We start from the raw sequence: 22,913 nt of genomic DNA, 5'->3' as shown, positions 1-22,913 counted from the left end.
TTTTTTGGCCTATCAACTTCTAGTTTGATCCTAACCTAGTTCGAGGGAAAGAGTTCCATTTAAGGGCTCTGGCCACCTTCAGTATGCACATAGCATGATGGATGAGGCTATCATCTGATGTCTGATTTGGAGACTCACTGCTTTCTTTTCTCTTGCCTTGCCAATGTGCATCCATTTACTCCCACTGCTTCTCCCAGTAGCAGCATCCCAGCACAGGAGGGCACTCAGTACCTGATTGCACAATTCCTAAGTTTCACATGGCTCCTTCTGAGAAAGGTTCACTTGGCTTAGGCAGTCATGTGCCTGATCAAACTTAGCAACTGCGACTTGTTGACATTTTACTGTTCTACCACTTACAAATTCCCAGATGGATTTAGAACAAGGCCAAAGAAAATTGGCTAATGCAAAAATCAAGCCCTACTGTAAAACAACAAGAATTTCAAAATCTGGAAATGGCCCTGGGACACCTCTTAAAGTGGTATCACTATGATCATCAATCTACTTTGTTAACATTTTTATAAGCCTTCGAAGTATACTATTTCCCTAGGAGTTGTTCCAGTCTTTCTCCTTCAAAAGAGAGTCAGAGCTAGTAGAAACTAACAAGGTCAGTTATGCCTTTGGGAGAAATCTGCTGGGACATTAGGCAGAGGCAAATTTGCCAAGACTGGGAGAGAAGCCACAGCAGGCCTGCTGTGTGCATGGGCTGCGGAGAGAGTACTCATATGACCAGGGACTTTGCAGAAAAACTATTTCTGTCAGAGCTGTCACACCCATTGGTCCAAAGGAGAGCTCGAGCATTCTGATTTTCCAGTAGAAATGAAACAGAAGCATAGCCTTTGGGGAGAGGAGAAGACAGAAGTAGAGGCAATGATTGCCCTGGGGTAGTTAAGAAGAGAGAGAACAGATGAGTAATGGACAAGGTGGTAAATATAAGTAGCTAAACGTCCAGAGATATCAAGAATCTAGTCAGCTCCACTGAAATCATTAAGTAAAGTTTGTATATTAAAGTAAATCTGTCACCGTTTACTTCCCAACTGCTGTATTATATTGATCTAAGATATCACTGTTTTTAAGATGCATCCCAATTTCAGAAGCGTCAAAATGAGAATAAACGAGTCTTAGAATTGATGATATATGGTAATTCTTTTTTTTTTTTTTTTTTGGTGAGGAAGATTGGCCCTGAGCTAATATCTGTGCCAATCTTCCTCTATTTTGTATGAGGGATGCTGCCACAGCATGGCTTGATGAGCGGTGTGTAGGTCCTCATCCCCTCTCAGAAGTGCTTCCAATGACACCAATACCTGGAAAGATAAATTTCTCAAAAGGAAACTGATGTAAAAAATATTTAAACTCTGTTTTCAAGGAAAGTCTCAGTCAGACTGTCTCTCCTATACTGCCTTCCTAAATCTTTAGCAACATCAAAACTAAAGTGAACATAGCAAAATCCCAAATATTTTGTCTTCAGAGAGAACTTCATTAGGTGGAGAACTATCAAGACAGTTTTTACCTTTGACTGTTCCTCATCTATTGAAGACTCTTCAGATGCATGGGGAGTATTACTCAAAGAGCTGCTTCTCTGGTCATCAGTCGTCACTTCAGGAGGAGCTACTTCTACCACTGACAGACGACAGCTCTCACTCCTTCCTCCACCCAGTTCCTCCATTCTTGAGTGGGAAAAAGATCGGGACCGGGTTTCTTGGGAAAGTTCTACAAACTTCTCTAAGGCGCTAAAAAAGTCAATGCGATCTGTACTGAAATCTGAGACTTCAGCCTGGCAACTGGGTTGAGGGCTTGGTGACTCAGGGTCAGGGGACATGGGGAGATCTTTCAGGCGAGATGTCAATTCTTCCATAGGCAGTAAGTGGACGTTCATGTCTGCTTTCAGAGCATCTGTCTCCAAATCTTCAACCGTTAAGTCTGGGAACTTGGCCATTTCTGGGGCCTGTCCAGGTTGGATTAAGGTTTTGGATGCATGGCAGTTGTCAAGAGAGAATTTTGATTCATTGAGACAACATCCTGATGAGCATCCATTGATGTCATTTAGGTTTAATTCATCTTCAATCTGTCCGGCATGTAATTCCCTAGAAGTAAACTCCAAGCAGATCACTGTTTCTTTGGTACACAGGCCTTTTTGATTTTCATCTTGTGGGACGACATGTTCCACAAAGACAGGGGATATGGGTGGGTGACTCTCCATGGTCTTCACCTCAGCAATCTGGTCTGCTGAAGTGGTGATCTCCTTCTTGTTGAGTTCTAGCCCTGGTTTGCAGATGGGCTCGTGGTGGTCTGAGAGGTCACTATCCGAATGAGATCTCCAGAGCTTGTTATGCCGCTGTTTGCTGTGGAGAACATACACAGGAAACACTTTACTCTGGTTTGTGAAAACAATCAACACCCACCCAGGAAATTGCTCCCAGATAAACTTAAATCTTAAGTTTATCTTAACCTGCCAAATGCTTTGTTAATGCCCAATGGAAGTAGGCAATAAACATTTGAAAAGATGCTCAATTTAACCAATAGCAAAAAACAAAGCAGAACAACAGAAACAAATATGAAATCTGATATTTTACCTATCAGACTGACAAGAGCTAACATGGTTGCTAACAGCTGGTGTTGATGATGTATGGCCAAACAAGCCCTCTCATATACAGGTAGTAGGAACTGTAGAATTTGTCAGAGTGAAATCTGGCAATAGCTCTCAAAATTTAACCCTTTAACCAGAAAATCTTCCTTTAAGATTTTTTCTTGGAGAAATACTACTATAAGTGCACGAAGATATACATATAAGAATGTTTACTGTAACGCTGTGGTACTAAAAAATCAGATACCAAAAAAAAGAGGATTTATTTAAATTACAGTCCATATACCTATATATTTTCTATGAGGCTGTTAAAAACAGTCAGGTATTTTAGTGGAATGATGTCCAAGGTATACCATTAAGTGAAAAAGCATGTTGAACACATTTGGAATGGTCAGTTCCCATGTGAGAATAAGTATAGGAAAATACCTGGAGGAAAGTCACCAAACTGGTAACAGTGTTTCTTTCAAAGAAGGCAGAAATACTTCTGGGGAGGGCTTTACTTTCTATACTCTGTATTCCCATAATTTTTGAATTTTTAAAATAATGAGCATCTTTAACATTAACAACCAGAAAAAGAAAACTAAAACAAAACAGTATCCAAGTAATACAAAGAGACATACTCTATTGGAGCCCATTACAAGTCCTCATAATTGGGATGAAGAGCTGATATACGATTAATCACTGATGTGGAAGTGTGAGGAGGGCGGTAATCTTTCTTGAATTAGAAAGCAAAGATGAAGCTAGTAAATCTGGAGAAAAAGGTTGATAACAGAATGGAAGAGGATGAGCATAAAGTACAAGCCCCTTTCACACAGATCTCTGGATAAAAACCATCAAGCTAAGGTGACACCTGGAAAAGCAGGTGAGCCAAAGGAAGACCACACACACATCCATCTTTTGGTTTATTTTATGGAGAGAAGGTCTGATGTGGGGATGAGAGATTTCATTTCAAACCACACTCTCTAACAAGGAAACAGTTCCCAAAGCCACAGCCAAAAAAACAGAAAGGTGGCCCTGTGGCTGGTCCAGATCACCTGCCCAGGGAGCAGGTCGTTAAATGTGGCATTTAGGGGTGTGTTTTCCATGACTTACAAGGTGATGAAAAGTTACCTAACCGCAGGGTGGAATGGGAAACAGCCCAAAACAACTTACCCTGGGCTCAGGGCCACGCCTGCCTCGGCTGCTTGTGAATCTCTGCTGAGTCATGGGCCTGCACTAATGTGAACCCCTGCTTGTTCTCAACTCTGCACCTGCTCTCAGCTCCCCCTGCCTGTCTGCTGTTTGGGTGGGGCTCTCTCTGACTCAGGCCTGCATAGCAGAAGGGTGCTTTTCCGGTAGGGAGCAGGTCAATCTGTTTATGAAGACAAGCTATAAGCAATCGGGTATAAGGTAGGGTTTTTACCCTTTCTAAGCTGCACAAACTCCAGCCACCCCTAGGAGGAGACAACATATCACACATCCCAAAGGAGTGAGTGGCTGTGGGGAGGGGCAAGCTGGCCGGTTGGATAGGTGGGATCTAAACTGTACATTGTGACCAACTGATGCCAATGTGCTTCCTTTTAGTTTCTTCTTTTATATCTAGACACCCTGTTTCCTGACCTAAATATGACTGTGTTCTCCAATTTCTATCCCTCACCTATCATGAGGATGTTCAAACCTGCACCAACTCCTCTCAGCCACCAGGGCAGGACAATTCTTGTGATACAAATGACTAGGACAACATCTCAGAGAGTAGCTGTTCTCACCCTTGTAATAATATAAAGGAACAGCTTATCTTATCAGGCTACAGACAAACGAGATGTTTTCAAAATCCCAAGAACCCACCAAAGTATGATTTTTTAAACTGCCTAGAAATCAGTAATCAATCAGGAAGGAATGAGAGAGTGAGGTTATGCTAATAGGTACAAACAGTGCAGGTTTCAGAGGAAGTGGCTGACATCATAGCTGCTTTGCCCAGCAGGGATTTCCTCCTCTTCCTGGGAGAGATAATCATCAGAAAACATTGAGTCAGGGTTCTGGAATTAAACTGACACCTACAAAGGAGAAAGAAAAAAATCCCAATCCAAAGAAAGGTCTGATTCTGTTGCCTTTTTCATTTTTGCAGTAGGACCTGCAGGGAGAGTGGTAGGCAGCTGGCTGATATAGTCAAGATATTCATTACCATGGCCTTTGAAGCACTGCTACTCCCTGTGCTCCTTCCTGATCCCCTCCCCCCACCTCCTCCCTCAGGTGTTATTAACCTCTGTCCTGAATTTTCTGCTTATCATTCCTTTTCTTTTTTTTTTTTAATAGTGTCATCATATGTGTTGTTCTTAATAATATACTGCTTAGTTTTGCATGTTTTGAACTTTATATAGATGAAATCACACAGTATATTTTCTACAACTGCTTTTTTGCCTAACATTATGTTCTTAAGATTCATTGACGTGTGTAGCTGTAATTTCATAAAGTGTAATGATGCCACAATTTATTTATCCATCCTGTTGATCAACAGTTTTGGCTATTACAAACACTAATGTTATGGACATTCTTGTGCCTGGTGCACACTTTAGTTTCTCGAAGGTGTTATATATAGAAATGGAAAAGGTGGGTCATAGGGCATGGATGCATCATCAGTTTTACTCAGTAACATCAAACTATTTTCCAATGAGGCTTTTTTGCAAGCCAGTTTTTTTAACGCTCCATCACTGGTAGCGATAGATGTAAGACATTAGATCATATTTATTATTTTAAACTGTTAATGTTTAAATTCAGCTGACTCTCCCCACCTATTCCAGATAGGCAGCAAGTAAATAACCTGCCAAAAAGAACTTCAGAGTTGGTTTGTGGCCTAGATGATGCAACCAAGTCTCGAATTCTTTTTCCCCTGGAGTGGCCTCTGACCTGAATTTGGATTCAGATAAACACACTGACACACATGAGATGACTGGGCCATTCTGGGTAAGAATTTGGCCTTTTACTTAGTAAATGAACAAGAAGGAAATCTAAATGACAACATGCATATGACATCCCATTCTCTTGCCTCCACTTGCTTTCTCATTGTTTCATGTTTGGTATATAAGCACCAAGTCTGTTTGAGAAAGTTATACAGAGGAAAATACTGCTAAACATGGAGTATCAGTTATAGTAAAATCAGACTGTTTATGGTTACTTCTTAGGGCGTTAGGCAGCCTGCAGAAAGGAGAAGGAGGAAGAGAAAAAGCATCAATTGAGCAATTCTGTGTGCTGTGCATGGTCCTAAATGCCTTAAAATTATTCCACTGAAAAGCTATTAAGAAAATCCTTTAGGGGCCGGCCCCATGGCATAGCGGTTAAGTGCGTGCGCACCGATGCACCGCTTGTCAGGCCATGCTGTGGTGGCGTCCCATATGAAGTGGAGGAGGATGGGCACGGATGTTAGCCCAGGGCCAGTCTTCCTCAGCAAAAAAAGGAGGATTGGCATGGATGTTAGCTCAGAGCTGATCTTCCTCACCAAAAAAAAAAAAGAAAAGAAGAAAATCCTTTAAACCTCACTTGTGATTGGCTGTCACCTGACCAGGAATCCATGTCCTCTCATTCTTGGGTTCCCTCCTGCTGGCTGACCACTTTGGACCAGCTAACTAGACTTCAATGTCTCCACCAGCAAAGCCAGGGTAAGAGACAACTCTGCCTCCTCTGGCCCCAGTGACAGGGGTGTCAAAGAATTAAAAGTGACATCTATGAGGACATGTGGCACAAATTTTCCCTGGCCACCAGCCAGTTTTTCTTCCTTGCCCCTTATACACTGGAACCTAATATCACAGACACATGGTCCGGCTTGCAAATGCCTGAAATCTGAACTTGTCTAATGGAACATAAATCTGCCAGATACCTGCATGATCAGAGTGCAGAATAACAAACAGGGCTGCTGGCAGTTGAACGGAGGGTTTCAACACACACACACATCTCCTCCTGCCTCACTCCCATCCCCCAGCTATAAAAACAGAAAATATAAGATAGATACGAACAGTATCAGTGGCTTTATGATACCCTCCCTTTCAGGTCTAAAGGAGAATATTAAATATTAGCCTTCCCTAGGCTCTTTAAAGACATAATGAAAGATGCAGAACGTTCCCTGTATTTCAGAGGGGGTGTCACTATTTGGCCCACCCCTCACATCCTGATTAAGAGACATAACTAATTCACAAATCACTAAGGGGACCTGGTGTCACTCTGGTAAACTTCTATCAAGAGGTTAAAGTAACAAGCTAACACTCTCAGAGGGCTGCCACCTCTAGTTAAGCCACTAGTGCCACCCTGGACAACCATGGGGCTAGAGAATGCTAGAATCAGGGCTCTATCTCTTTGGAAAAATCTGCACATGTTTCCTGGGAGAGGATATGAAATATAAGATCTAAGCACCTGGACATGAAATGGACTTTTTTTTGCGAACAGAATGACTAGAATTTTTCTAAGGACTTTCCTCTCCTGGTCACTTAAGCTGCAAGGCTTGACAGAGCTTCAGACAGTCACAGGAGTCTGGGGCTTCTCCTCCTTTGCTCTTCTAAGCAAGCAGATCCTGGAGCAGTACTCCAGAGCTGGGCAAGAGTCTGCGGGGCCCAATTCACTTGGCAGTTAGGTTGGCAGGTAGCCTGCAAGAGCTGTTTCTTGACAATACATCATAGATCACAGACCCTAATGGCTGTATACCCAGGAGGCACTCTCACTCTTTTTCCTTACTGGCAGAGGCCTGATTTACTTTGGGTGTTCACTGTCCCATGGGTTCAGGGAATGTGGCACTTCCCTAGATCCAGAGGGTGAATGTGAATTTGTTTTAGCCAGTCCAGGAAATTCTACTTTCCTGGCCAGTGATTAGTTTTTAGGCATGCGACCCAGTCCTGGACCAATGAGTTCTACGGTGGGGACTCTATTGGGGAGCTTCTGGGAACGGTCTTCTCCCTTTCTGAAATGCCCATTCATTCAGCCAGATGCTGTGGAATTTACATGTAGATGCCTAGAAATGTGGCAGACATCTGGCAATCATGAGGAAACATGTTCAAGGACCAAGCCATTAACTAAGGAAGGTAGAGCACTGAAGTCCCTGATTACATCGCTGAGCCATTACAGTCTACTTCTGTGCTTTTTGTTACAAGAGTGTTAAATGGTCCAACTTTTTAAACTACCTATAGCTGGGTGTTGGGCTAGAGGTCTTCTCTTTGCCCCTGCAGATCCACTCTTCAGCTTTTCCACCCTGCTCTCTGCCCTAGAGGCTGATCTATGGACAACATCAACAGGCCTCCTTGTCTTCAAACTTCCATAGGGTTTGGCTAATGGGGAGCCCTAGCAGGAGACTGCAAGGAGGAGAGTGAAGGCAGCCCATTTATTCCCCTAGCTCCTTCCCACAGGGTCACTTCAGGCTGGATGTGTCCCTTGACTGAAGGTTATTGCTCCTCTCTGAAGGTACCTTTCTCTCCAGAAGTCTCCCTCCCTCTTTGGGCCTAAGAGCTATTATCAAACCAGCTCTGCTGATATAAGTCCCTTGATTGCACTACAACCCCACACCTTTGTACATAGTTACTTTATAAAACCCTCCTCAATCCTAACCTGAATATGCCGTTTCTTGTTGAGATCCTGATTGATGGGGGTATTCTATTACTTGCAGCTGAAAGCAGCCTATGTGATACCCCCAGTACTATATTCTAGTTCTTAAAACCCAGGAAACATCACAACACAGGAAATTCCAGGATCACTTCCCATTCCAGTTTCTAATGTAGTTAGTGTGTCTGTGGGTGGTGGGAGGCAGTGGTTGGAGGAAGGAGGAAGACATAAATGGCATATGCATATGTGTGTTTTCTGGGTAGCTACGGAGGAAGGAGATAATGAGAATTACATCTGAATAACCCTTAACAGTACATAACATACATTTATACACATTTTTATTGACAATAACCCTGTGAGGTAGGGCTCTTGATTTTCATTTTATAGATGGGGTCAGGTGAGGATCAGAATTGTAAAGCAACTTCTCAAAGCTGCAGCAAGGGGGTGAACCAGGATCAGAAACCAGATCTACTGACTCAAATTCTGTGGTTTTCTCACTCCCCAGGGCTTGCCCCTCCCTCCATGAATCAAGCCCAGGAAGGCAGGATGGAACCTAAAGGGAAGAGGCAGGGTGATTTATGGGTTTATGCTGCCCTTCTTATTCTCATCTAAGATTTTTCTGAAATTCCTTTAACATCTAAGAAAAACCACATATGCTAAAAAAACCCAACCCAACAGCTTGCAGTAGCCTGGGATTCCAGAATAAATACTGAAATTGGCAGGACACATAGTATCCTTCCTCTCGATGGGTCACGTGAGGACACTGCCTAACATCCGTCATCATGTGTGTGTCTGGGAATATACAATATTTATGTCTCATCCAACCCTCAGATGCCTCTTTCTTGTGCCAAAAAGCACTGCTGTGTCCTACCTTCTGATCTAATCTAAAAATGTCATCAAAACCTGGCCGCAAGGACCCATAAATTCTTTTTAAGTGGAGGAGACTTGAGTATCCTCCCAGCCTTCTAAGAGAACGGCTCAGATGAAATTATGCCAAGAACTGAGTAAATGGGCGGGGTTTTTTTTAGTGGAAACCATAATGCTATGCTGTGGCTGCATTTTCACAATACTTCGGGGTGGGAGGTTGGTCCCTCTGCCTGGATAGGCTGGAAGGCTATTTAACATTTTGTTCAGGAGAAACACAGCCCAGATTCAAGGGTCAAGACCAAGTCATGGGACTCACTGGAGTCAAACTCCGGCACCAGCCCCAACTGCTTCTAGGCAGCTGTGCGTTCACTCTAACAAAACCTAGAACATGCCTACGTGGAAAAAACAAAGCAAAATCTAGCATTCTACAGAACTTCAGCACGTGGCATCTCAGGAAACTGATTCTTAAATCTCGTTTAATATCTGAATCTTTTTCCCAAGAGCAGCTGACGGTGGTTTTCACCAAAGGGGTAATAAATAACGTAGTGAAATTAATTACTCATTTTATAACCAATTACTAAATTATTGCTGAAACAGCTAGTTCTTATTGATATAGAAAGATGTTCAAGATCTAGAAGTGAGTAGACAGAGAAAGACAATACTGTATGGTATCACTTATATGTGGAATCTAAAAACGTCGAACTCAGAGAAACAGAATAGAATGGTGGTTACCAGGGGTGGGGGTTGGGGGAAATGGTGAGATACTGGTCGAAGGGTCTGAATTTCCAGTTATAAGATTAACAAGTTCTGGGGATCTAATGTACAGTATGGTGATTATAGCTAATAATACTGTATCATACACTTCAGTGTTGCTAAGAGAGATCTTAAATGTTCTTACCACAAAAAAAGAAATGGTAATTACGTGAAGGGATGGAGGTTTTAGCTAATGCTATGGTGGTAACCAGCTTGCAATATATAAATGTATCAAATCAACACATTGTATACCTTAAATTTACACAATGTTATATGTCAATTATATCTCAATAAAGTTGGGGGGCAACTTTAGGAACAGTGATGGTTAAGTGTAGTGTAAGTGCCAATAAATGTTTCTACAGTTGAGAAAGAGAAAAAAAGACCTAGTATTGGGTGAAGAGGTAGGCTGAAAAGAGTCTCTGTGAAAAAATATCCATCAATATATGTGGTAAGAGTAAGACCTGGAGAAATAGGTAAGACAATGTCAACTGCTATCTGTGGGTATTGAGTTTATAAATGATATTTCCCTTTGTAATTTTCTGCATTTTTACAAAGCATATATATAAAATTGAATTAAAGATTTTAAAAAAGAAAACAGCTATTTCTGGGAAGCACTTCATACGTCAAAGGGGTTATATATATCCCAATTCTGCTGATTTGCCACATGACCGAAATTACTGGAGGGGGCTCAGTGAAACGAAGCACTGAAAAAAATAATGCCCAAAGCAGCACAGGTACTCTTCTTTTTTCGAAAAGAATGGGCCAAAAACTTTCTAAAAATTTCAGCTACACTTCGCATTACCTTGGGAGCAATCAGTATCCATTTTGATAAGGCAGCCACATCTGGCCTTAGAAGATGTTGAGAAGCATTTATTAAAATCTGCACCTAGTTGAGAACTGAAATAAGGGAATAGTATTTCCACCCTTTAAGTATCTTTAGTTTAGATTAAATGCCTAATCTTCCGTGCTAATCTTAAATGCTTGTACTTGTTTTTTAAAAACTGGATTGATAGAGATTTCAATTTTCAAAATGTATCACACATCCAAATTAGGCTGAGAACTAGCTGCAGAGAAGAACATTTCACCTTGCCCTCGGGAGCATAAAGGAGGGAAAATCTGAGAAAGTCACTTAAGGATTCACCTGGCCAGCAAGATGCCCTGGTATTCTTCCAGTTGTCTCATGAAGCTGGGGTTGGGCTTGGTCACTGTTCGTCTTTCCTTCACGTAGTCATAGGCTCGGTCCAGATTCCAGCCATATTCTTTCATTGCATAGGCAATCACAGTAGAGGCTGAGCGACTCACTCCCATTTTGCAGTGCACAAGGCATTTAGATCCGTGTTTCCTAGTTTGGAGGATTGAGGTAAGGAGGAAAACACAATAGTGAGTACACTTTAAAAGCTAGGTTCTAAATATTTCCAAGTCTCCTGTCCTGCCCTTCCATTTTCTTGCTATGCAATCCATCCTTAGTGCACTTGCGTACATCTATAATCATATGTGCGGGGAGGGCAGGCAATTCTAGTGTACTCAAATAATATTCAATGTTAATATTAAGCCTCTTTAATTCATTCAGCAAATATTTACGAGGCATTTTCCATGTGTAAGACAATGTGCAAGGTACTGGGATACAAAGATAAGCAACAGTTTTTCCCTAAAGGGTAGGATTCAGTGGGAGAAGCAGCCAATTAAGATTCAAAATGGTAATTGCAATGACTGTTGGTCACAGAGTGTAGAGGGAGAATTTTCAATTTAGAGACGGGACCTCATTTTGTATGTGGTTGGAGGCCAGTCCACTCAGCCCCAGGGGCATGTTTCATGGCTGGCATGCTCTTAGGTTACAGGTGTGGCCATGATTCATCTAATTTATCCAAATGTTCTGAGTTGCTTCCAGTTCAAGTTCCAGCAAGGGTTCTGTCCCTGGGGCAAAGCACAAACCAAATGAAACTAACCCTCCTCTTTACTTTTCACACCGCCACCACCTGTGTTCTGTCTAGGGACTGGCTATACAACCCGTGGAGTTGGATGGGACCATGTGAGGCACCATGTGGCTTTCTCAGTGAGGAGAGTGGAATGAATACGTACTAGTTTTGTTTTTTAATAGAGTGGAAGAAAGAGACACAAAGTTGGCAGAAAGTGACACTAAAAACCAAACAAAACCCCTCAGTCTTAACATGCCAGAGCTTATTACCTTGGCTATGAACATTACTCAGTTATGCTAATTCTGCTAATAACACAGTGTCTGGCACAGAGTAAGCCTTCAAATATTTGCTAAATGTATGAACAAACTTATTGAACTGCCGATTAGATCTGTCAGTTGTAAGCAGGGACATTTTAAAACCTGGAAAAAAGAACAGTACTCTTATCACTAGTATACATGGGCTGGAATTCTTCCCAAGTGGCTATTCCAATAAATTAAAAAATGCACATGTCAGACGAACAAGAGAGATTTATTCATTCACTCATTCACTGTATTACAGTAGACAAGCTTCCTTCCAGAAGCTTATAATCCTTCTGCTGGAGATAGAGACACATGAAAGAGTTAAGCACCAGTGCAAGGAGGCATGAGGTGAAGTGCCAAAATGAGTGAGCTAGATAAGCTACAGGAATGCAGAGAGTGGTCTGGAATAATTGAAACAGTCTCGAAAGGAAGGTAAGATTAACCTCCTACCTGTCAATTAGATGCACAATTCTAGTGTCCTAATGTTGGCGTGGTGTGTGTCTCTGTGTGCTTAGATTATCCCAAATGACTAGGAAATACCTGTTTTGCTTACTGCACCATAGGGTTTTCATTTAAACAATGCACAGTGACTCAGATGGAAGTTCAGACATGTGCTCTATATCTTCCCATTAAGCTCTGACAACTATAATGCAGTAAATTTCAGGTCTATGCCTGCAGGCATGGAAGGTGCTCAAACTTGGACAATCCTAAGAAAAATACAATTAGGAAATCCACTCCCATGAAAACATTTCTTCATTTTGAACTGGGCTTTTTCAGTGGATGGCTTCTAACTCATGTAACGAAGGACCTGAAGTCAGTTCTCACCTGATCCAATTTCACCTTTCAGGTTCAGCACCTTCATCCCACTCCCCAGCGCTGGATTGTCCAGATTAAGCCTGGTATCACATTAGGAATCCTAAACCCACTCATTTGTAGGTAGAATCTGGAATTCAGGGCCCTGATTAGGGTGAAACACATGAGGTACCCAGGGTGCCATTTAAGGAAGCACTCAATCTCAAATGCTGATCTACACTTGCAGGAGCTGGAGAGAGAGTGCCTGCTTAAATGTAACCTGGGCGCCTTGTGAGCCTTACCCTAATCCCAGCCCTGCTGCGACTATGGCCTCACCTTGAACTCTAGCCACTTAGGCTGTGACCCTGACAACTTGCCTCGTCTTTTCCAATACCCTTTCCTTAAGGAACTAGACTATTCCTAAATACTTGATGGACTCTGAAATGAGATACGATCTTAGATTCAAGTCTTATCTTCACCACTTGTTATTTAACCTCTCTGAATGTTATCTCTACAGTCTGTCCTCATCTGTACAGAAGGATGACAGTATATGCCTCTCTGGGTTTTGGAAAATATTATACGAGAGAATACATGTAAAGTACTTGGCACACAGTAAGCATGCCACGAATGGTATCATTATTGGGAATAATTTAATAACAGGCCTTGAGAATATAAAACACTCTTTCAGGTGCTGGCTAAAGACTGAAAGAACGGGCTCAAAGCTAGGGTATGGGGATTCAGGGTAACTAAGAGGAAGATTTCCTGACCATGAAGGTCTTTGAAGAGAGGTATGGAATCATACTTGAAGGAGGATTTTAAAAACAGAAGTGCTTCTCATCTGCTGGGAATGATGTGAACGTGGTCCCACCTGAAAGGGGAGTGTAGCCAACATGCTCATTTATGGTTCCTTCTATTGAAGGAATCAGTAGGATTGGCAAGGAAATTCCCTGGGACTTAAAAAAATCAGTGTTGAGATATTAATACCAACCACTAAATTAATACTACTAAACAGTTTCACTAAAAGGACCAATTAAATTAAGGAAGACATCAACAGAAGGGCTAGAGAAAAATTTCACTATTTAGAGTATCATAAAAGTAAAGTAAAAGAATGCGAAAACATTTCCAAAGCTCACTATGCGTCTCCCCTTGTCTTCAGAGAGGATGACCCAGAATTCTACCTATCTGGAATAATGTCTACTATATAACTTTCAAATGTCCTCACTGGCAATTGAAGCATTTCATTCAGAATTTCCTCCTTCTCTCATTTCTATTTATTTTGCTGCAGCTTATTTTCTCTAATTTTGTGCTCAATGGAAATAGCCAACATGAGGTCATCTTCTTCCAGTGGCTTTATCTACTTAAAGGCAAAGTATTAAGTCACTAGTCATCTTTTCCCTAGGATTAAGAAATCTCAGTATCCATTTTTTCTTTACTTCCTTTTTCCTGAGTACCATCAGTAAGTTATCTACAGCTTTTAGGCCCCAGCCATGTGTGGTGCACAAGGAACAGTGGGGTCAGAATATGTGTGAGGGACCATTACTCACTTTGCTTTAGAGATGAATTTGTAAGTGTCATTCCAGTAGGCCAGGAGATCCGTTGCCTCTTCATCATATACCCGGATGTTATGATACTCAAAGACTCCTGGGAAGAAGTTATCTATCTCTCGAGTGACATTCAAGATATACCGCACCCTGTGAGGAAACCAAGGGAAAATACAGGCTCTACTACTCAGGCTAAATCCAATTCTCAGCACCGTTTTTCTTATTTAAAACTTGTTTACTCCCTAGGCTGAAATTAAATATTAAAATATTAAAGAAAGCTAAACAACTAAGAGGCTATACTTATTTAGCCCAGAAACTACATAACAGGGTCCTGGGCATACCTGGGCAACAGGGAGTTATTGAGAGAAAAGCTGTCTACCAAGTTCAACATCTAAATTCCACTTTCAGTGTACATATAGTTACACAATCTCATCTTTGATAGTCTTTTGAAAATATGCCTTGTATTTTACTGTAAAGAAGCAATCTAAGGCCCATGATCTAACAATTTCTCTTCAGTCACTAAAATTACCAGCAACATAATATATTCTTTGGAAGTCAATTGTATTAAATCAGACTCTCAAACATGTACCTCAAGAAAATTAAAAAAAACAGAAAAGGGAAAAATTTCCTCCTATCTTTCTAAATGCCAGATTGTCGGATTTTGCTCTATTACTCTCTCTAAACTACATGGAAGGCAAATGAGGCCAGGGCTGGGAGGGTCAGAGGAAAGTTGGACTTAAAACTCTCTTAACTCTCTAGGCTGCATTCCTGGCTGCTATGGCAGCAGATGTGTCTGAGAGTTCTCCCACAGTGAGATGGTTGCAGAAAAGGGTTTCTGTATCAAAAAGTTCTTCTGCTCTCTCTCTCACTGAGCAATCTTAATAAATGCTTGGGCTTAATTTGCCAAAGGGTTACCTTTTCTCAGTGCTGTGTGGACTTAGACATCACAGGAGTTTACTCCAACAACACAACACAGACTCACTCATTTCTCTCTGCAGAAGCTGCTTCCTTCTCAGAATCACATGCGGGGTTCTACAAACCCAATCTCTGAAGACAGAGACATGACTACAGAAAGGAAGAGCCATAGCTAACCAATTCTGTGGTTAAGGTAATTTTTCTGGGACATGATTTGAATCCGTTTTAACTTAGCATCAAAGTCCATTACTAGAAAGGATTTTTTCTTTTTAATTTAAAAAGCAAGCACATGCAACTGTGGAAAACAGTCAAGCAGTTCCCCAAAAGGTTAAACATAGAGTTACCATATGACCCAGCAATTTCTCTCCCAGGTATAAACCCAAGAGAAATGAAAGCATAAGTCCACCCAAAAATTTGTACATGAATGGTCACAGCAGTATTTATAATAGCCAAAAAGTGAAAATAACCTAAATGTCCATCAATTGACAAATGGATAAATAAAACGTGATATATCCATACAATGGAATATTATTTGCCAATAAAAAATGAAGTACTAACACATGCTACAACACTGACAAACCTTGAAAATACAAAGTTAAGTGAAAGAAACCATCTTAAAAGACCACATATTGTATGATTCCATTTAAATGAAATGTCCAGAATAGGCAAATCTATAGAGACAGACAGATGATTAGTAGTTTCTAGGGGCTGGGGGAAGAAGGGAAATGGGAGTGACTGCTGAAGGGTCCAGGTTTTTTCGGGGGGTTGAAAAGATGTTCTAACTTGATTGTTGTACAACTCTGTGAATATACTAAAAAACACTGAAGTATACATTTTAAATGGTTGAACTGTATGTGAATTTTATCTCAATAAAACTGTGAGAAAGAAAAGGCAACCATACTTCTCTTATTTTATTTAAAATAAAAACGAACAACCTCTCTCCTCCAATCCCATACTTCAATAATGGATTATGGCAGGACAGGGCTTCCCAGCCCTTTTCATTACAGAACTCTAGGCAGCCACTACCAATTGGAATTGGCACTCCTTGAAATTTCTCTGCTATCTCTATATGGAGTAGCACTTTACTTGGGTTTCTAAAGTCAGTAGATTGGTGAAAATGGCCTTATTGTCAAAATTGCACTTGAAAATCCCTTAAATCATTCAGAGAGAGCAGTACACATGTTTTGTGTACAGATCCCTGAACTGTAATTCTTTATCCACTAAAGTTTAAGAACGAGTGAATTTAAAGAACAAGATTTTGGGCCGGCCCTGTGGCTTAGCAGTTAAGTGTGCGCGCTCTGCTACTAGCGGCCCGGGTTTGGATCCCAGGTGCGCACCGACGCACCACTTGTCCGGCCATGCTGAGGCCGCGTCCCACATACAGCAACTAGAAGGATGTGCAACTATGACATACAGCTGTCTACTGGGGCTTTGGGGAAAAAAAAAGGAGGAGGATTGACAATAGATGTTAGCTCAGAGCCGGTCCTCCTCAGCAAAAAGAGGAGGATTAGCATGGATGTTAGCTCAGGGCTGATCTTCCTCACACACACACACACACACACACACACACACAAAAAAAAAAACAACTCTAAAATAAAAAACAAGATTTACAAAGACGTCTGAGCATCCAACCATACTATTTTTTAAAAAGACAGATACATCTATCTGTGTTCTATAATTTAGCCATATGAGTAGTAAATGAGATGAACAGCTCTCACCTCCAGCTGAGGTTCTAAGTCAAAGGTCAAAGTGTATGTATGCATGATGTGATTCCAACGCATTTGGCAAGCACTGCTATATCAAATCTCAGATTTCATATTAAACACTGTATCGAGGTTGTTAGTTTCCCGCAAGTCAAAGTCTGTCAATTTTTCTATCATTCCTTCACATTTACTGAGCACCCTTCTTGGTATTAAGCTCTGAGCTAGGCAGATATATGTTTTACACAAAACTAAGGTACAGTCTCTGCTTTCAAGAACTGTAGATTCAATCCTTATCTATTTATATTTTCCAACTTCTATTTATTTTCATATCTTAAATTAAGTAACCAGATTTCCCCTGCTGGAACTCTTCGTGTAATCATTTGGCTTAAGTCCTGATCCAAGTTCATTTTAGCAATTCTGACATACCTTCCTTCTGGGGGAAACGTAGGGAGTATGCATCTAATCATGTTAAAGATAACCAGAAGGCTGACTTGTAGCTGAGAAAACAGGCAGCCAGCAACCAGCCAGGCAGCCATCACTACCTCTGAGTCTCAGTAGGTCTTATCTCTGCCCACAATGAAGAATCAGTATGGCCAATTTCTAGACATGATTTTCTCTTCTCTTATGGGAATGATTTCACCTCCCAAGGCCAAGTTCAATGAAAAATTTAGGCATTAGCTAAGAAGTAAAAAGGGAAGAATGGCAGCTTTTTTGCTTGCTGAATGTTCACTGTGGTCTCAACTCAATAACTATGCTGCTTAGGGGCACATTTCTTAATACAAGGTAGGTCTTCTTGTTCAATTTCAGAAGCTTGTCCATTTTACATTTATAACCTACTTAGTCTTCAAGCACCTTACTATAAAAGGAGAGGGACTGAGTCTTATTTATCTTTGGATCCCTAGCACCTAGTATTATGCTTGGCCCACAGAAGATGCTTGATACATGTTGAATGAACAGCTCTGTGAACCCAACATATGCAGTTCTGTGTACTCTTACATAAAAATAGGAACCAAAGGCAAAACCATGGAGACAGTAAAAAGATCAGTGGTGCCAGGGGTTGGGGGTGGGGAGATACATGGGTGGAGAACAGAGGATTTTTAGGGCAGTAAAAATACTCTGTAGGATACCATAATGATGGATACATGTCATATATTGTCCAAAGGCATAGAATGCACAACACCAAGAGGGAACTGTAATGTAAACTATGGACTTTGGGTGATTACAACGTGTCAATGTAGGTTCATCGACTGTAACAAATGTACCCCTCTGATGGGGATGTTGATAATGGAGGAGGCTGTCCAATGTGTAGGGGCAGGAGTATATGGGAAATCTCTGTACCTTCCCCTCCATTTTGCTGTGAACCTTAAACTGCTCTAAAAAAACCCCAAAGTTAAGAAAAAGGAAGAAATAACTGTATTTGGTTTGAAACAGCACGAAAAGGCTTGCACATTTGTTTTTGAAAGCCTTTCCACTGAAATAGCTGATCTTTCTTGGAAAGTGGGGGGATGAAACAGTGGCAGACAAGCTGTTTTAATTTTTATTAGATTCCACCTGATTAGAATAAACTGGAAGCAACTCTTAAGCTTAAGGTTACTGATACCTCTCTGACTGGAAAATATAAAGATAAAACAGAGATATCTGTCACATGGGGTTGTCAGCAATTGCTCTGTGTACTTACCCTCGGTTCTGTAAATCCTCTAAATTAGAGGCATTCCATTCCGAGCCCTGTGGAAACAAAAAGACAAGGTTAGGGAGTATTAGCAAATCAACCAAATACAATACTTGAAAAGGAGACCTGTGAGGGAAGAAGCAGAGTTTCTAAAAAGAAGGCCAGTAACATTTATGGAGTTTCCTCTCCATGTGCCACGTACTTCACATGTCATCACATTTAGTTTTCACAAATGATAGAGTAAGAAAGTTATCTTCATTTTTATAGATAAGAAAAACCCTCATAGAATTCAAATAATTTTCGCTCAAGATCACATCGCTGGAGAGGTGTCTGTGACCATCCTCTAATCTAAGTTAAATGTTGCCTGTTATTTGTGTTTATAGTACAGTAGTCCCCCCTTATCCACGGTTTCACCTACCCGTGGTCAACTGTGGTTTGAAAATATTAAATGGAAAATTCCAGAAATAAACAATTCATAAGTTTTAAATTGTGCACCGTTCTGAGCAGTGTGATGAAATCTTGTGCCGTCTTGCCTGGCACATAAACCATCGCTTTGTCCAGTGTATCCTCTCTGTATAGGCTACCTGTCGTTAGTTAGTAGCCCTCTCGGTTATCAGATCAACTGCGCGGTATTGCAGTGCTTGTGTTCAAGCAATCCTTATTTTACTTAATAATGGCCCCAAAGTGCAAGATTAGTGAGGCTGGCAATTCGGATATGCCAAAGAGAAGCTGTAAAGTGCTTCCTTTAAGTGAAAAGGGGAAAATTCTCAACTTAGTGAGAAAAAAATTGCATGCTGAGGTTGCTAAGATCTACACTAAGAACAAATCTTCTATCCATGAAATTGTGAAGGAAAAAGAAATTGCTCGTTTTGCTGCCACACCTCAAATATGTATATATAGAAAGAAACATAGTATAGATAGGGTTCAGTACTATCTGTGGTTTCAGGCCTCCACTGGGGTCTTGGAATGTATCCCTCATGGATAAGGGGAGACTCCTGTACTCTGACTTTTTTCAATAGCATGTATCACAATTTTTATTTGTATATTTACTTATGTGTTTATTTACTACCTTTTTCCTCTACTATAATAGACGGTTCTTGAGGGCAGGAACCAGGTCTCTTGTTCCACATAGAAACCCCTGCACAGTCCCTGGCACCTGGCAGGTATTCAATAAACATTTGTTGAATGAACAAAGTGGCATTATTATGAATTAAACCTAGATTTAATTTCAAAATGCACACTCTTTCTAGTGTATTATGTTGCATCTAAGGAGTTGGGGGTGTAAAGTGTGTGTGCGTAGGGGGAGAGTGCGAAATAGTAGCTTCTGTCAAACAAATTAGGGAAACATGATATGCAAAATTTTAAAAAGGTGGGGTTCTGCAGATTATCCAGAAGATATGTCAGTTGTTAATATTTTGCCACATCTGCTCTCTCTCTCCCCTTCCCTTTCTTTCAATATAAATCAAACTTTTTCCTGTGAACCTTCTGAAATTTGAACATCATGACACTTCACTTCAATACTAAATCATGTATTGTTTAAGAACAAGAATATTCTCCTATATAATTCCATGTTTAAAACTAAGAAAGATAACATTAATATGATAATAAATGAACACATCATCCATATTTGAATTTCAAAATTGCCCTCAAAATGTCCATTATATTTACTCAACCAAGGATCATACTTTGCATTTAGTTGCCATGTCTCTATCTCCTTTAACCTAGCACAGTCCACCCCCCTCCTTTATTTTGTCTTTCACGATACTGACATTTTTGCAGACTACAGGTCTGTAATCTTGGAAAACTCCCCACAATCTGGATTTGTCTGATGGTTTCCTGATGATTAGATTCAAGTCAAACATTCTTGGCAAGAATATTACAAGGGGGATGTTATGTACTTCCTACTGCATCAAATCATGAGGCACATAATCTCAGTTTGTCCTATTATTTGTCAGGCTGAGTTTGAATTCTTGGTAGGTACCTTTGTGTCTGCCACATGCCTCTATTATAAAGGTTCCTTTACCATTAGTTAGTTATCTCTAGGTATTAGTAATCTTTGAAGCCACGCGAATATCCTGTTTCACTATGTTTCAGCATCAATTGCTGATCTTGCCGAAATCAATAATTTCACTGGAGGTTACAAAATGGTGATTTTCCAGTTCCATCATTCCTTTTGCATGTTAGCTGGCATTCTTCTGTAAGAGACTTTCACTTAATCAATCTCCCACCCTTTATTTGAATGTCACTATGGACTCTTGAATTCTTTTTGTATTTAGTACATTATAATCCATTACTATCTTTTTTTTTTTGGACACTCAAATTGTACCGAATTTGGCCAGTGGGAATCTCTTCAAGCAGGCTCCTTTTGATATGATCCCATTAGTCTTTCAGCACTTCTTTGCTTTCTGGTCCAAAAAGTTGTTTCAGATTCACTTTGTGAGTGGAATCAGCCATTTCCCCAAGGAACTCTGGTTTCTTTTAGTGAAGAATGATATTTTGTAATCAAGATCTGGGCATCAATTAGGTACGCTCATAAATATTGGGTGTCACTGCTTCTAAAACTTTTTAGAGGACAGATCTAGGAAATATTTCTTTTTTTTTTTTTTAAAGATTTTATTTATTTATTTATTTTCCCCCCAAAGCGCCAGTAGATAGTTGTATGTCATAGCTGCACATCCTTCTAGTTGCTGTATGTGGGACACGGCCTCAGCGTGGCCGGCGAAGCGGTGAGTTGGTGTGCGCCCGGGATCCGAACCCGGGCCGCCAGCAGCGGAGCACGCGAACTTAACCGCTAAGCTACGGGGCCGGCCCTAGGAAATATTTCTAAAGAAATATTGTGTTTACTCTGGTACCTCCAAATTCCAATTCAACACACAAGGTTCTTCCTTTCTTTCTTGTCCCTCCCTCATTATTTATATCTCCCTACTCCACAGTGAGAACCTTGGTTCCCAACAACTCACTTGCTCCACTTACAAAATAATTTCAACATTATTACACCAATACCACAACCAATAATATACCTATTAAGTTCAAATTTTCTTTGCAATTCTTTTCTTCCTTATTATATTTCATTAAGGAGTGCAATAAAGAGTATTATGCTTAAAAGTTATTTGAATTAATTTCTTTTTGTGAGGTTATCAACTTAATATACATTTGGGTTCGTTTATCCTGTTTGTATTCAATTTTAGGGTGCGCTTTTTCCATTTGATTTTTTTGAATATGCAAAACTTTTACAAGGTTGAAAGTCAAAAGTTTACTAAAAAGTAAATTCGAAGTCTCATTCTCACCCCTATCTCTTCAATGCCCATAGGTAATCATTTTCATTAGTTTCTGGCTTGTTGTACCTATGTTCTATTTCAAAAAAAATATAAGCAGATATACATTTATAATCACTTCTTACACAACAGTGGTATACTACATATACTTTTTTTGTTCCTTGCTTTCTTCACTTTACAACATATCTTCAAAACCATTCCATATCACAGTTCATAGAGATCTTCCTTGTTCTTTCTTACATCTGCATAGTACTTCATTGGGTAGTGATATAATAATTTATTCAACTAGCTTCCTATGAATGATTATTCCTATCTGTGGAAGCAAGATTGCTGCGGGTCAAGGGTAAATGCATAGTTTTGTTAGACATTGCTAAATTCCCCTCTGTAGAGGCTGAAACAATTCTGCATTTCCACCAGCAATGTAGGAGAGTGCCACTTTCGCCACAGCCTTGCCAACAAAATGTGTGGTTAAGCTTTTGAATTTTTGCCAATCTGATAGGTATGAAATGTTATCTCAGTATAATTTCAATTTGCATTTCTCTTAAGAGTAAAAGTGAACAACTTTTTAATGTTTCAGGTCCATTTTCTATCTTTGAGCTATCTGTTCCCATCTTTTGAAAAGGCAAACATTTAAAAATAAGAATTTACCTATTTCAGAATTATGAATTAAATGGAATTGAGCATTAGAAGACTTGGGTTCAAGCCCCAACTCCCCTTCCTACTGTGGGGTATTGGGCAAACTACTTAACCTCTCTGTCTTCACTTTCTTTATCTGTAAAATGGAACATTCTTCCCACCCTAGTTTTATAGATATCTATGGGTACCTTCCCCTCGACTTACAAACATAACGTTTCTCCCAATCCTTCCTGCCATGTGAGAATACAAAGGGAAGTCTGTGACCCATAAGAGGGCCCTCACCCGACCATGCAGGCACCCTGATCTCAGACTTCTAGCCTTCAGAACTGTAAGAAATAAATTTCTGTAGTTTATAAGCCAAAAACAAACAAACAAACAAACAAAACAACAGTTTCTCCCATATTAAAATG

The 22,913-nt window shown here is 40.4% G+C and overlaps 1 protein-coding gene across 4 annotated transcripts in view; it reads right to left on the bottom strand.

Moving 5' to 3' along the window:
* The window catches only part of SSH2 (slingshot protein phosphatase 2), a 250,320-nt gene that overhangs the window by 7,429 nt on the left and 219,978 nt on the right, over positions 1–22,913 (bottom strand). For 3 of the 4 annotated variants that reach the window (XM_058560180.1, XM_058560182.1, XM_058560181.1), the window contains 4 exons: positions 18,602–18,648; positions 14,309–14,455; positions 10,899–11,099; positions 1,508–2,339 (listed from right to left, as the gene is read on the bottom strand). In XM_058560180.1, coding sequence (XP_058416163.1) covers positions 1,508–2,339; positions 10,899–11,099; positions 14,309–14,455; positions 18,602–18,648 — 1,227 coding nt within the window. Of the gene's footprint in view, positions 1–1,507; positions 2,340–10,894; positions 11,100–14,308; positions 14,456–18,601; positions 18,649–22,913 lie in introns of those variants that run through there. The other variant, XM_058560183.1, reaches the window with a different exon arrangement.

Source organism: Diceros bicornis, chromosome 18 (assembly GCF_020826845.1).
Source record: "Diceros bicornis minor isolate mBicDic1 chromosome 18, mDicBic1.mat.cur, whole genome shotgun sequence".
Lineage (NCBI taxonomy): Eukaryota > Metazoa > Chordata > Mammalia > Perissodactyla > Rhinocerotidae > Diceros > Diceros bicornis.
This window is presented reverse-complemented; position numbering and strand designations above follow the sequence as displayed.